The sequence below is a fragment of the Lacerta agilis genome, chromosome 11 (assembly GCF_009819535.1).
Source record: "Lacerta agilis isolate rLacAgi1 chromosome 11, rLacAgi1.pri, whole genome shotgun sequence".
NCBI lineage: Eukaryota > Metazoa > Chordata > Lepidosauria > Squamata > Lacertidae > Lacerta > Lacerta agilis.
Window position 1 is genome coordinate 35,979,803 of NC_046322.1, and position 12,768 is coordinate 35,992,570.

A 12,768-nucleotide genomic window follows, 5' to 3' on the forward strand; every position below is an offset into this window, starting at 1 on the left:
AAGACTCATGGGTGTAGCCAAAGGGGGTGGGCAGGGTGGCAGCTGACCCCCCCATCAAGAAAAATAAATAAAAATTTTAACTAACTGAGATTTTTCTCCCCCCCCCCAACAAAAGCCTTCCCTACCCCAACAAAAATCCTGGCTACATCCATGTCTGCAGCCCGTATGTTTTTATAGGAATTAATTGCATTTTTTATTTTGGAAAGCAACACATTGCACAACCCAGAAGTAGTATTTCAACGCCTCCTGCCTTCGCTGCGTTTATTAAGGATTAAAAACAAAGCAGACAGGAAGGCTCTTCTCATGTGTTTTGTGTATCCACTATATGTAGGTAAAGCTACAAGCTAGGCGCAGTTTTAGAAACCACAGATAGGCAATTTTGACAAAGTGTTTGCCAAACACTTCTGAGAAACCTGGCCTGCCGGAATTAGCAATAGTAATTCTAGACATATGCCAACAGATCCAGCAGTGTTAGCAAAAAAAGGGAGAACTTCTGGCTGTACATGCTGGACACATTAACACCACATGACCTCAGCCTAGTGGGTGGTACCAGCACTCTTGAGGGAATGAAGGCTTTCTGAGCATCCTCAAAGGTCTCTTAACTACCACCTGTGAAACAGCATCATTTTTATCAGAGCAACTGATGAAGGTGGAAGCCAAAACATTTTACTGTGAATAAAATTAAGATTTCTGTTTAGTCCTTGTAATAAATATGTGCTACAGGATCCAGAGCAAACTTGTCTAAAGTGCTCTTTGTTGCTTTTACTCTCCCCTTCCCCATCTTTGGTAGACATACCATGGTATCCAACTAAGTTCTGCTCAGAGTTAACCCATTTAAACTAATGCCTAAGCCATGTCAATTACTTCTAATGGATCTACTATTGAGGTTAACAGACATTGGCGACAGCCCATATTGTTGCATCCATCTAAGTAAAAGTCTATTGATTTCAATGGGTCTGCAACTTAAGTTGGAGACCATGCATATTCTGTTAATATTATTACAGTTAAGAATTCTTTTTTTATTTAGCATAATTGATTTGCAGTGGCATTGCTAGGAGCAGGGTTTTTTTTTTTAATTAACAGCCTCATAAAACACCTATTTCTCTTTTAAAAAGGTAACAGACATAGTGAACAAATTCTTACTGAACAAAAGATACTTTATTTAGAGACCACATCTTAAAAAAATCATGTATATTTACAATCAAATATAAGATGCAATTTAACCTTCCTATTAATAACAAAGCAGGATGTGGCTTCTCAAACGCCCTTTTTCAAAACAATGACTCTGTTGTGCCAGTGAAAGGTCTGAAAGCAAATGTTTCAAATTGAGGGCATTTCTTTCTTGAGTGCTGACGCCTCTGCCCCAGCTCGGGCTGCCTGCCTTCCCACATTTGGGAATGACTGGAAGTGGATTGGCTGCCAGTGAGCTCATGTATTTATGGATCTCTTTCCCGCAAGTAGCAGCAACAGCAATGTACTACGTAGGCTCCTTTCGTTCGGTGAGATGCTGCTGTTCCCAACGCCACACTTTGTTTTTCTCTCTCCCTCTGCTGACCTGACCGTATTATGTTGGCTCTGCAGAAATGTCGAGCCGCTCTTCCCTTTGCGGGTGCTAATACCCTTTGTTGGTAGGGTTTACTGACGTCACGAGGCAAATGGCTGAGCTCGAAGCTGGGAGCTGCTGAGTTTACGTGCCGGTTTCACCTTCGGCAGCAGCGAGCTGTTGTCACAGAGAGCTAACGCTCATTTTCGACTTGCAGAGAAAGGATTGCTGAATAGGAGGAGGACGGTGGCGGAAGCACCCCACAGCCGTCGACGGGGTGAATGAAACAACCTCAGGAAATGGAGAAAGAATAAACCCAAGGAGCTTTGGATTTATAATGCAAGCAGCCTTTGCAGGATCCATAGTCACATTGCTCTCCTGTTTTTGGATTTAAGATCATGTACGTGGGTTGTGTTATTTATTCCTTGAGCGTTTCCTGTCTCTGGCAAAAACAAAAACAAACCGTGTGCCTTGAGAAAAGAATAATGATTCTTGTTGTCACTTGAGAAACACCATTTGCTTTCCCCCCTCTTTTCCCCTTCCCACATTCTCTTCATTTTGTCATAATAGATGTTTGATACCAGCAGGTTAAAAACATTGTTTATTTGCAGGTCCGTTCACGTTGTAGCTTTTGGAAATGAAAGAGGTGGCTTTTCCGAGGATGATCAGCAGAGGAGTCTGATTTGGACCTATCTTGGGAGAAGTGCTCTGGTTTCAGAGACTGACAGCAGCTTGTTGTTAAACTCTGCCAATTATGTTAGAAACCCTGCATTCACCGAATATCAAGCCTGTGTGTTTGGAAATGTCAGATTGGTGGTACATGACTGTCCTCTCTGGGTAAGAGACTGTAATATGAAATTAACAGAGCCATCTTAAATGTATTTACACAGGGGTCTCATTGAGTTCCAAGGGGTTTACTTCCTTGTAATTATGCTAATATTGTAGCTTTTCAGTGCAATCCTAATCATGTCTTCTGAAGTAAGTCCTATTGAATTCAGTGGGGCTTACTCCCAGGTAAGTGGAGTTAGGATTGCTGCCTTAGTTTGCTGAACTTTTAAACCGAATAAGGTTATTAGAATATAGCTTCATAGAAAAAAAGAACCGAAAATACAATCTTCTGTAAATTACTGCCATTTGAATAAGTTCATTCCTCGAAGAAACGTGAAAAGATCTAAATAAAGAGGACCATCACCTGCTGTTCTGATATGGAAGTCATGTGTTTCAGAGAATAAACACATATTGGAGGGTTGAAAAACTGTTTATTAATGCAGACATTTAGCTGGAACTAATAGAATGGTAAAGCAGTTTAAGCAACTAATTTTCTATGAGTCTTTCAGCTTTAAATTTGATTGACAGTTGCATGATTATAAAGATTTGAAAAGTGTGCATATTCTGTTATTTATTTTTGTAATAAGTTGACCATATACCAATTTGGCTCTTTAGTGTTTCTGGAATTAGTGATAGGGTCAGTTATCAGGAATCGTAGTTTATAACTTTTTGATAAGACCTTGGGTAAATTATATTAGGTCAACTTACGGTTCTGTTAGTAAATTTCATTCATTTTCACTTTAAAAGATTTCCCTCCCTACCCTCATTCCTTGTATGCAACAACTTAATTTACAAATATTCTATTAAAAATCATGGCTTCCCAACCACACTTGGGCTGTACCAAAAGCACCACCACCACCATTTTTGGAGTGTTTGTGTATGCATTTAATAGGAACAAGGTGATATGAGTAGAATGAAAGAGAGGGGAAGAAAGGCAGTTTAAAATTTAAACATGGGTGCCAAGTCTGAAATGGCTGAAGACTGGTTCTTTAGAAATTCCTAAATGTTTTGAGATGGCGTACATCAAGGAAAATCTTTCAAGTGACTGAACGGTTGGTTATTTTTGAGTTGACTCTGGTATCTAAAGATGTAACATAGAGTAGATTGTTAACAAGAATCTATTCCCTGAAATTATCTGATGGATGTGGACCACACTCTTTGGGCCTTTTCCAAAAAGCAGCTTATAATTTTGATACCCACCCATTATATTTGCAACCACTTGGAATGGAAGAGGGGTAATCTTGTTGCTGAGACATAGCCATTTTCAACATATTGGGATAGGTGTTGTATAGCAGAAGTGCACAGTACCTGTATCTGAAGAGAGTATATGGAAACCAGGAAAAACAAAAAAATAATTTAAATCACAGGGCATTTAAAGTACAACGTGACATGGGTAGAGTGAGGAGTTACTATTGTGTTACTCTTCATTACGTTGTTGTAAGCATTATTAAGTAGTGACACAATGATCATATAACTTCAGTGCAATAGTTGCTGTTGTAGGGGAGAAATTGAATTTTCATAGTAACTCAGTAATGAAGCTTTATTTTAGGGAACATTCAAATCCGTGAACTGGTGCAGTAGATGAAAAAGGTCCCCTGTATCCCTGGCATATGTTCACCATGTGCCCAAAACAACATTGTCTAGGAAGAACTTTTGTTGTGTTATAGATCCTATCGCTTAAGATAATTCTGGAGATTTTCCAGATTTAAAAAGTGATTAATTACAAATAATGTTAAGATATCTCTTGCCTCATGACAAATCCTGAGGACAATGTTTAAAAATTCATTCTGAGCTATTAAATCTAGAATGAATAACATGGTCTGTACCCACAGTTAAAAACATGAAATCGATTGAACAGCTTCACACAAAGCATTCATAGGTTGTAGTTTTTCCTGAGCATATGTGCAGAACAGTGATTTAAGATCTTTACCCTTTCACAATCTCTGCTGTGCAATGATTAGTATATGCATACATATGTCTGTGTATGGAAACATGCAGAGACAACTGACAGTCAACATTATTGATTCATCTGACCTTGCATTTACTGTCTGGAACACAATGCAACCAAGTTGGCTTACTTCTGCTATTTATTATTAGCGTTGAAAACTAGTATTTTAAGCACATCTCAAATTGTTTGACTAAACAGCACATTCCTATATATGTCTACTTAGAAATAAACTAATTCCTAGGTGTGTAAGTATACAACTGCAGTGTCAGCTTTCTTCAGGCATAATGTTTTTGCAGCACTTTGTCTGATCTTTCCAGATATTTACAAGTCAGGCAGCAACTCTCGAGATTGCCATGTTGATCAGTCTACAATGTGGTAGAAATATTAGCACATATAGGATAATTACTGTTGTGCAAGAGTAGCAGCAATAGCTCCAAATCCTATGGGTAAGAGGTACTTTTTAGATATAAAATACTTCCAGTGTTGTTAACTTGTTTGTTGCAAGTAAAGCAAACAAATGAGACCTGTAACAAACCATTGCAGCATGAATTGTGCCTGTTTAGTGTTCAGTCAGTTACTCATGCCCTTTTCCAGGGAACACTTATTTCTCTCCCTCTTCCACCCAGTCAACATTCTGTGGCACTGAGCATGCTCAGTCCTTACTGGGCTATTTTTTGGGGTTCCCTCAGGATTTCCCCCTAAAGGTTTTTTTTTTTTTTGCACTTTTGCAAAGCTTTCCGTTTCACTCTTCCTTGAGTATCGATGGTGCTGCTTTGGCTACACAAGGATCCACATCCATCTCTGAACTTCTGAAATAGATGGAATTGATGTCTAGAAGGAGTTGACTATCATGGCCTAAGAAGTGTGTCAAGGTTCCTAATGTGCCTGCAGAAGTCTGGGATTTCAGCATAGTTGCTCTCTAATTGGGCAAATATCTGGTCAACATTTAGAATGGTAGGGCAAAGAATGTACAAAGATATGCCTGTGAATTAAAACTTCTCAGTGCATTCATTCACTAAACAAGTTGTAATGCATTAATTTTGGTTTTATCAATCTTCCAGATCTTGTTTTCTGTGTCTTCGATTTTCACATTTCTCCATTCCTTCTCCTTTGAATGTACTTTTCTGTTCTGCTCCTGTCTTGCATTTACTTCCCACAAATCTAAACATTCTGAATTTATCTCATTCTCTGTTTTGTCTAGTGTTATTTAGAATGTTAGGAAGTCTAATGCTAATCTCAAATTGTTGTGCTATTTCTGCACTTCTGCAGACTGGAATTTTACAAATTGAAAAATAAGGAGAGCAGGAGATTACTCTGAAAGCCTTTCACCAGCTGGTAATAAGTATACATTGCATGAGAAGCAAGGACATTGGACTGGCATTTCCATTCTCTAGTAGTGAACTTTCCAGAATACTACTGGAGAAACAAATGTAGAATATCCGGTGGCCTCTGCTTGTCAAAATAAACAAAAGATTGTCATTCTCCATACTTGGACATTCAGAATTTTATTATAATAATTGAAATAAGAGAATGAGGGAAAGTGCCAGTCAAAGGGACTATTTGAATGCAGATTATTGTATGCTGGGAACGTGTAGGCAGGAGCAAGTTCAAATAATAGTAAATTGTCTCACAGAGGAAAAATAAGCCAACACTATAGTTGGTTAGTTCTTTATTAAAAGAAAGTTGGGGCATACATTGAAAAATTTGTAAGTGCTTCATTTGGATTTGAATGATTTCTCCCATTTTTGTGGCTACAAATGTTACTGATATTAAGAAAAGAAGACAGATTTATTTAAATTATGATTAGTATTCATGTGATACAACCATGCCAGGGATATTATGCCTAGATTAAGCTGTCAGTAGTGCAGTTGAATTTGAATTACACCTTCCCATTAATTTCTCAAAAAGGCAGCATTTTAAAAAACGAACTGCATGTGTTTTTAATTTATATTCGTACCTGTGAACAGATTGTTGTAGCTACAATTTACTAGAAATTAAAAACAATTTTGCTGCATAAAGATTCCTTATAATAAACCAATAAACGCAACAACCAGAGGTTCTAAAACCATACTGAATGTTGGTCTTGGAGTTGGGAGGTCTAGATCCAAATTGCTGTGCACCTATTAACTCACCAATTAGTGTCATGCACTCAGTTCCCTATCTCTAAAATGGAAATATCGAAGACAGGGTTGCTGCAAAAATGAATGAGATGAAGTTTAAAGGTAATTTTTCATAGTAATGAATTTGTTAATTCTGGCCATCTCTACGCAAATGGCTTTAAAGTAAAAACAAACAAAACTGTGACTACAAATTCTGTTCTTGGCTTTAGCAACCATTCAGTTCATCATTAAAAACCACTCTTTTGTATTACTTTTGTGTGAAGGACTATTTTGCCAGTTGCTCTTGATCCATAGAAAATGGAATTTAGCTCCATCTTTTTGTTTTGTATAGGATATTTTTGACAGTGACTGGTACACATCTCGGAACCTTATTGGAGAAGCAGATATCATTGTGATTAAATACTCTGTAAATGACAAGTCTTCATTTCAAGAAGTAAAGGACATTTATGCACCACTGATAAAAAAAGCATTAAACCACTGTTCAATTCCTGTCATAATTTCTGCTGTTGGTGCAAGACAAAACGGTATGTGCTGGAGCTCATCTTATAAACAGCTGAGGTATTGATATGAGACTAAGTGTTGGGTTAATCATGGTGGAAAAAAACTATGCTGTTAGTTCAATCATGATAAGCTAAATGTTTGGTGACAAAACATTTGTACTGTTGCTTAGATTTGTTATAGTCTAGAGACTTGTTCCAGAATTGCACTTCTACGCAATTGGTTAAGCACTTAGGTTTGTGTACCCTTGTGCTGTTACTGGGGCTAAGCCAGGAAATGCAAGTTTGCCAAATGTAGTTGGTTTCAGAATTGCTGCTTTTGATGTGTTTCAGCAGACTCCTGTGCACATTTACTTGAAAGTAAATCCCACAGTGTTCAGTGGGGCTTATACCTTAGTAAGTGTGGGTAAGATTGCAACATTAAAATGCTTATTGACATTGCATATCAGTAATTTGCTTGGAAAATTCTTTACATTGTTAGCATTGCTTGCCAAACATTTGCCTACTCTTTCACAGTATCAGTTCTGTGTGTAACAGGTAACTTCATAACATCATTTCCTTTGCTTAGTATAGACTTTACATACTGTAGGTCAGACACGTCCAACAGGTAGATTGTGATCTACCAGTAGATCACTGGACGTCTGTGGTAGATCACTGGTAGATCACTGGCTCCCCTCAAAGAAGCTCAACAACTTTGGCTCCCCTAAAAAAAGCTCAACATTTTTGCCTTGCACCCCCCAAAGGTGGGGCTTTCTTCCTCCGTCAAACAAGCTCAACATCTTTGACCTGAACCCCTAAAAATGGGCCTTCCTCCTTCCTAAAAGAAGCTCAGCAACTTTGATCTGAACCCCCCAAAACAGGGCTTTCCTCCCTAATCCCCCCAAAGGGGGTAGATCACTGCCAGTTTTTAACTCTGTGAGTAGATCACAGTCTCTTGGGAGTTGGCCACCCCTGCTGTAGGTCAATCCCAGTAGTTAAGGGATTCCTTTAAAAGGGCCTACCCCTGTCACCTTTGCATTCAGAAGTTAAAGTCATGCAGGCTGTATTGTCTGTGCTGAAGCCACATTGGTACTCGTCAGCTGTGTGGTCTTCTGGGATCCCACACTGTGTAAGAGCTTAACTTATTTGAGTGGATCCTGCACAGTTGCAATTTCATTAAAATGATCCAACCATATGGGCAGGGCTGATCAAAAGTGCCCGCCCCATGAAATTGGCATCCTCTCCTGATACTTCTCTGGGTAGAACCAAAAAGATCATTCGCTGCCCATGTGGGAGCCACTCATGAAAAAGTTATTTAAAGGGTGCCTGATGTGTTCGACTTGAACTTGGACTGAGGCTTTAATCCCTTTTGAGCTGTGAAGCTCTGGGCAAATCCCTGCCTATAATTTATCCTACTGCACAAGTTAGGTGAAATTTATGCTCTGGATGATGAAACCATGAATGCCATCTTCTGAAAAATTGATAAACATGATAAAAAATGATTTTGCACATTTGATTTCTACAGCTCTTGTGTATGTGAAGATCTGTTCAGAATCTCATCGCCCTTAGCTTTTGCATGAGTAGATTCCATTGTCATAACTTTAGCTGTGCCATTGTTTCTCAAGCTTCTAATAGCTGAGATACAGATTTGAGCCCTTACTCCTGGAAAGGTTTAGTCAACATGTTCCAGTGTAGTGTTACTTTATACAGTATATCTCCATTTTGGTATGCCTCCTCATAGGTAATTTTGCTGTGTATCTGTATCATGAGCAATTGAATGATCCAAACATATCTGTGGCAAAATTACCCTGCTCTCAGTGGAAACTGAAGGAGGCTTGTCCAGAGCATTTATTCAGGCAGAGGCATAGTGGGTAGCATCCGTGAATGGTTATTTCAGGTTGACAGGAAAATTGAAATTTTAACATAATGTATTTATTGTGGCATAGTGACAGGCATATCAGCGTTCCTGCCCCCTAGAACGTTGTTTGGGCATTTGTGAGCTACTTTTAATACTTTTAATTTTAATGATGTTTAATGAATTCTGATGAAGGCATTATTTGTGTGAAATCTGATACAGTGTCAAAAGTGAAAAAAAAGTTTTTGTTTCTTCCTTACTTCTGGTACCTTCCAAGCTAATGTGATTATTGGAAAGTTGTAGCATCAGAGTAGTCTGTAATTTCTTATTGAGAAGCATTTGCTAAAAAAGTTTTTTCATTATACAATCACTTAATACATTGTCATGTTTTTGTCCATTATACAGTATTGTTGTAAGTTGCAGCTACTTTTAAGTGTTTTTTTTAAAAAAAATATAGTTGCTGCAATGCAGTCCACTGTTGCATTATGGGTCCAAATACCTTGCAGACCATTTTCATGATGGTAGACCATTTGAAATGCTTTTAAATTAAAACTATGATGCCACTGTACTGAATAGCAACATGAAGGAAAAGGGGAAACTTTTCCAGATTAAATTTGTGTAAAAAAGGAGAACATGTATGTGAGGGATCCCACTCCCTCACCCTTTTCGATTCTTCCCCAACCGTGACTCTCCCTAGCTTTCACTGTCCACTAGGATGAATCCTTCATTGGTTATATGGGAGTGTCTCTGGGGTACCTCAGTGCTTTACGTTCTTAAAGTGAAACTCCTGCCACCTTGGGATCTCCCGCCCTGGGTTCCCAAACTGCTGCAGCTTGCCCTTTCGTTCTGGCAACTGCGTGGCACCTTTGGCTTCCCTGCCCAGTCCTCTGTGTGTTAGGTAAATAAGCCACCCGTCCCTTTTACCTCAAGGAAACCTCTCGTGCTTTTCCCCTCAACCACACCTCTAGAGGTACTGACGCACTGCCACAGTCAGCGAACGTTTAAACACTTTTAACTTTATTAAGGTAACTTGAAAACATGGATATCTTGAGTCAGTACTGGTACAAATCTTCTTATATAATTCAGCTCAGTTACAATCTTTCCTGCATCCCGTTAGCAATGGTAAATGACCTTTCCTCCCATTCCCCAAAGCCTAACCTCGCAGTTTCTCTTTCTAAACCTCCACACCCAACTGCCAAACCCCCCAACTGCCTTTCTAGGTTGTTCCCCCTCCTTTTAGAATGCCCAGTAGCTCCGCCTCCCAGGGAACACCTACCTAACATGGGAGTGATAGGTTAACCCATGATGAACCAGGCCTTATTCCGCCACATTCGTCCCACCCCCAAAGTCATTGCATAGGCATAGTTATACATTTTAAACAATGCCGAAGCAATGTATTGGAGCTTAATCAAAACCAACAACCTAGTATTTCCCTTTTGTACACAAATTCTATGTTCTAACATCACTTAACAAATACTTTACCTTTTCCTCTATCTTATTTCCACCATAACAACTAATTTGGCACTTATACACATTTCTAATTTGGAATAACATTTGCTATCACTCTAAAGAGTCCGTCCCAGGAAACCTCGAGCTTCCGCTGTCGTCTGGGTCTCAACACCAGGACTTGGTCACCAGTTTGTAAATTCCGATCTCTGGCGTGTGCATCGTACCATCTTTTCTGTTGTGCTCTTTTTAAATTACAGGATGATAGTTCCTTAAGTTCCTGTAAATCACTTTGTAGATCCTGAAGATAGGTTAAGACGTCCGCGTTCCCAATGGGTTCCTTTCCAGTCCCATTCCGGGTCAATAAAACCACGCTTTTATTCTGTCTCTGGTTTTATTAATGCTTAGATAAGCAACCATGGGTGACTCCAGTGCCAACTGTAAAACTTGTAGTCGGTATTTCCGGGGCAAAACCAACTTTTTTTTCATTTTCCACTTGGCTGCACCTTTTCTCCTTTTGGCTATTTTCATTTTCCACTTGGCTGCACCTTTTCTCCTTTTGGCTGTTTTATGATGTCTCCCTTCTATTGCAGTAGACAGGCAGGGATTCTCTAAAGTCACTTCAGAGTCAGGACCCTGCACCTCATCCCACAATTCTCTCAGAGATTCATCTTCCCTCTGTTCCACTAAAACCTGGGTGCTAGATTCCTGTGCATTTGGTAGCGTAATCAGTACTTCCTCTCCCACAGGCTCTGTGGTTGGTGCATTAATGGCAGGATTTGAACCCACAAGGGCTTTTGATTCCGCTCTTGTGATAGCATGTATTTGAGGTCTCCGTTTGGCTAGGTCGTTGCCTATCAGGACAGGAACCTCCAGATCATCCCAAATACCCACTGTCCACTTGCCATTAAAATCTTGATACTGAATATTCACTTCTGCTACCTGCACCTCAAACTCCGGTCCCCATATACCTTTTATGCTGTAAGATTGGTTTGAGAGATATTGTTCCTTAGGAATACAACTAGGTCTCATCAGAGTAACTTCCGACTCAGAGTCCTGTAGTCCCACTAACTCTTGTCCATTTACTCTGACAGTCTCCATAAATTCCTTATTAACCTCTTCCTCAGCTCTCCAGACCTGCATAACTTTTGCAGAAGCCTCTGTTTGACTATACGTTGGCTCCTGGACTGGTGTCTGCGGAAGGTTTTTAGTATCTGTTTGAAGTAACAGTTTTACTGGCTTCGCAACAGCAGCTGCAGTTTGTGCCTTGACCACTAGAGAGCATTTATTTTGTATGTGACTCTCACTTTCACAAAAGAAGCACGTAATTTTCTTTTGAGGAGACTTATCAGACTCGGATTGTCTGACAGGATTGGGTTCTTGTCTTTCCTTTCCTTCCCCAGCTTGCCACAGTTTATTTTTCTGTGAAGGCGTAAAGAATGCGACTTCATTACTATCTTGGCTCTGAGATAATTTTGCTCTTAGCCGTATCTCCTCCAGCCTCAGTCTTCCCAACTGCAATTCTCTCTCCATAGCGAATCTCTCCCGTTCTGCCACAACCTTGGCTAATTGTATTCTTTCAGATTGCATTCTCTCCTCAGCAGCTATCTTAGCCTTTTCTTCCTCAACCTTCGCTAATTGTACCCGTTCTTCTGAAGCTAAACGCTCCTTCTCTTTCTCAGCTTCCAATTTATTTTTCTCTTTTTCAGCTTCCAATTTATTTTTCTCTTTTTCAGCTTCAATTCTGGCCATCTCTAACTTCATTTTCATCATCTCTAACTCTACATTAGGGTTCTCTCTGGTTTCCGCCTCATCGGGTCTCTCATCACCCTTAGCTTCCCTAGCTTTCCTCAGGTGAGCCATTTTTCTGACAGAAAAAATACAGTTGTCTGATTCTCAACTAAACAGGCGTGTGGGTGTTGTTTACGGATCACGACGCTGCCACCAATAAATGTGAGGGATCCCACTCCCTCACCCTTTTCGATTCTTCCCCAACCGTGACTCTCCCTAGCTTTCACTGTCCACTAGGATGAATCCTTCATTGGTTATATGGGAGTGTCTCTGGGGTACCTCAGTGCTTTACGTTCTTAAAGTGAAACTCCTGCCACCTTGGGATCTCCCGCCCTGGGTTCCCAAACTGCTGCAGCTTGCCCTTTCGTTCTGGCAACTGCGTGGCACCTTTGGCTTCCCTGCCCAGTCCTCTGTGTGTTAGGTAAATAAGCCACCCGTCCCTTTTACCTCAAGGAAACCTCTCGTGCTTTTCCCCTCAACCACACCTCTAGAGGTACTGACGCACTGCCACAGTCAGCGAACGTTTAAACACTTTTAACTTTATTAAGGTAACTTGAAAACATGGATATCTTGAGTCAGTACTGGTACAAATCTTATATAATTCAGCTCAGTTACAATCTTTCCTGCATCCCGTTAGCAATGGTAAATGACCTTTCCTCCCATTCCCCAAAGCCTAACCTCGCAGTTTCTCTTTCTAAACCTCCACACCCAACTGCCAAACCCCCCAACTGCCTTTCTAGGTTGTTCCCCCTCCTTTTAGA

At 40.0% G+C, this 12,768-nt stretch overlaps 1 protein-coding gene across 2 annotated transcripts in view; it reads left to right on the forward strand.

The window, feature by feature from the left end:
- The window catches only part of LOC117054877 (rho-related BTB domain-containing protein 3-like), a 35,032-nt gene that overhangs the window by 1,219 nt on the left and 21,045 nt on the right, over window positions 1-12,768 (forward strand). The window contains exons 2-4 of one of the 2 annotated variants that reach the window (XM_033164086.1): window positions 1,761-1,943; window positions 2,155-2,380; window positions 6,771-6,963. In XM_033164086.1, coding sequence (XP_033019977.1) covers window positions 1,942-1,943; window positions 2,155-2,380; window positions 6,771-6,963 — 421 coding nt within the window. In that variant the 5' untranslated portion in view covers window positions 1,761-1,941. Of the gene's footprint in view, window positions 1-1,402; window positions 1,944-2,154; window positions 2,381-6,770; window positions 6,964-12,768 lie in introns of those variants that run through there. The other variant, XM_033164087.1, reaches the window with a different exon arrangement.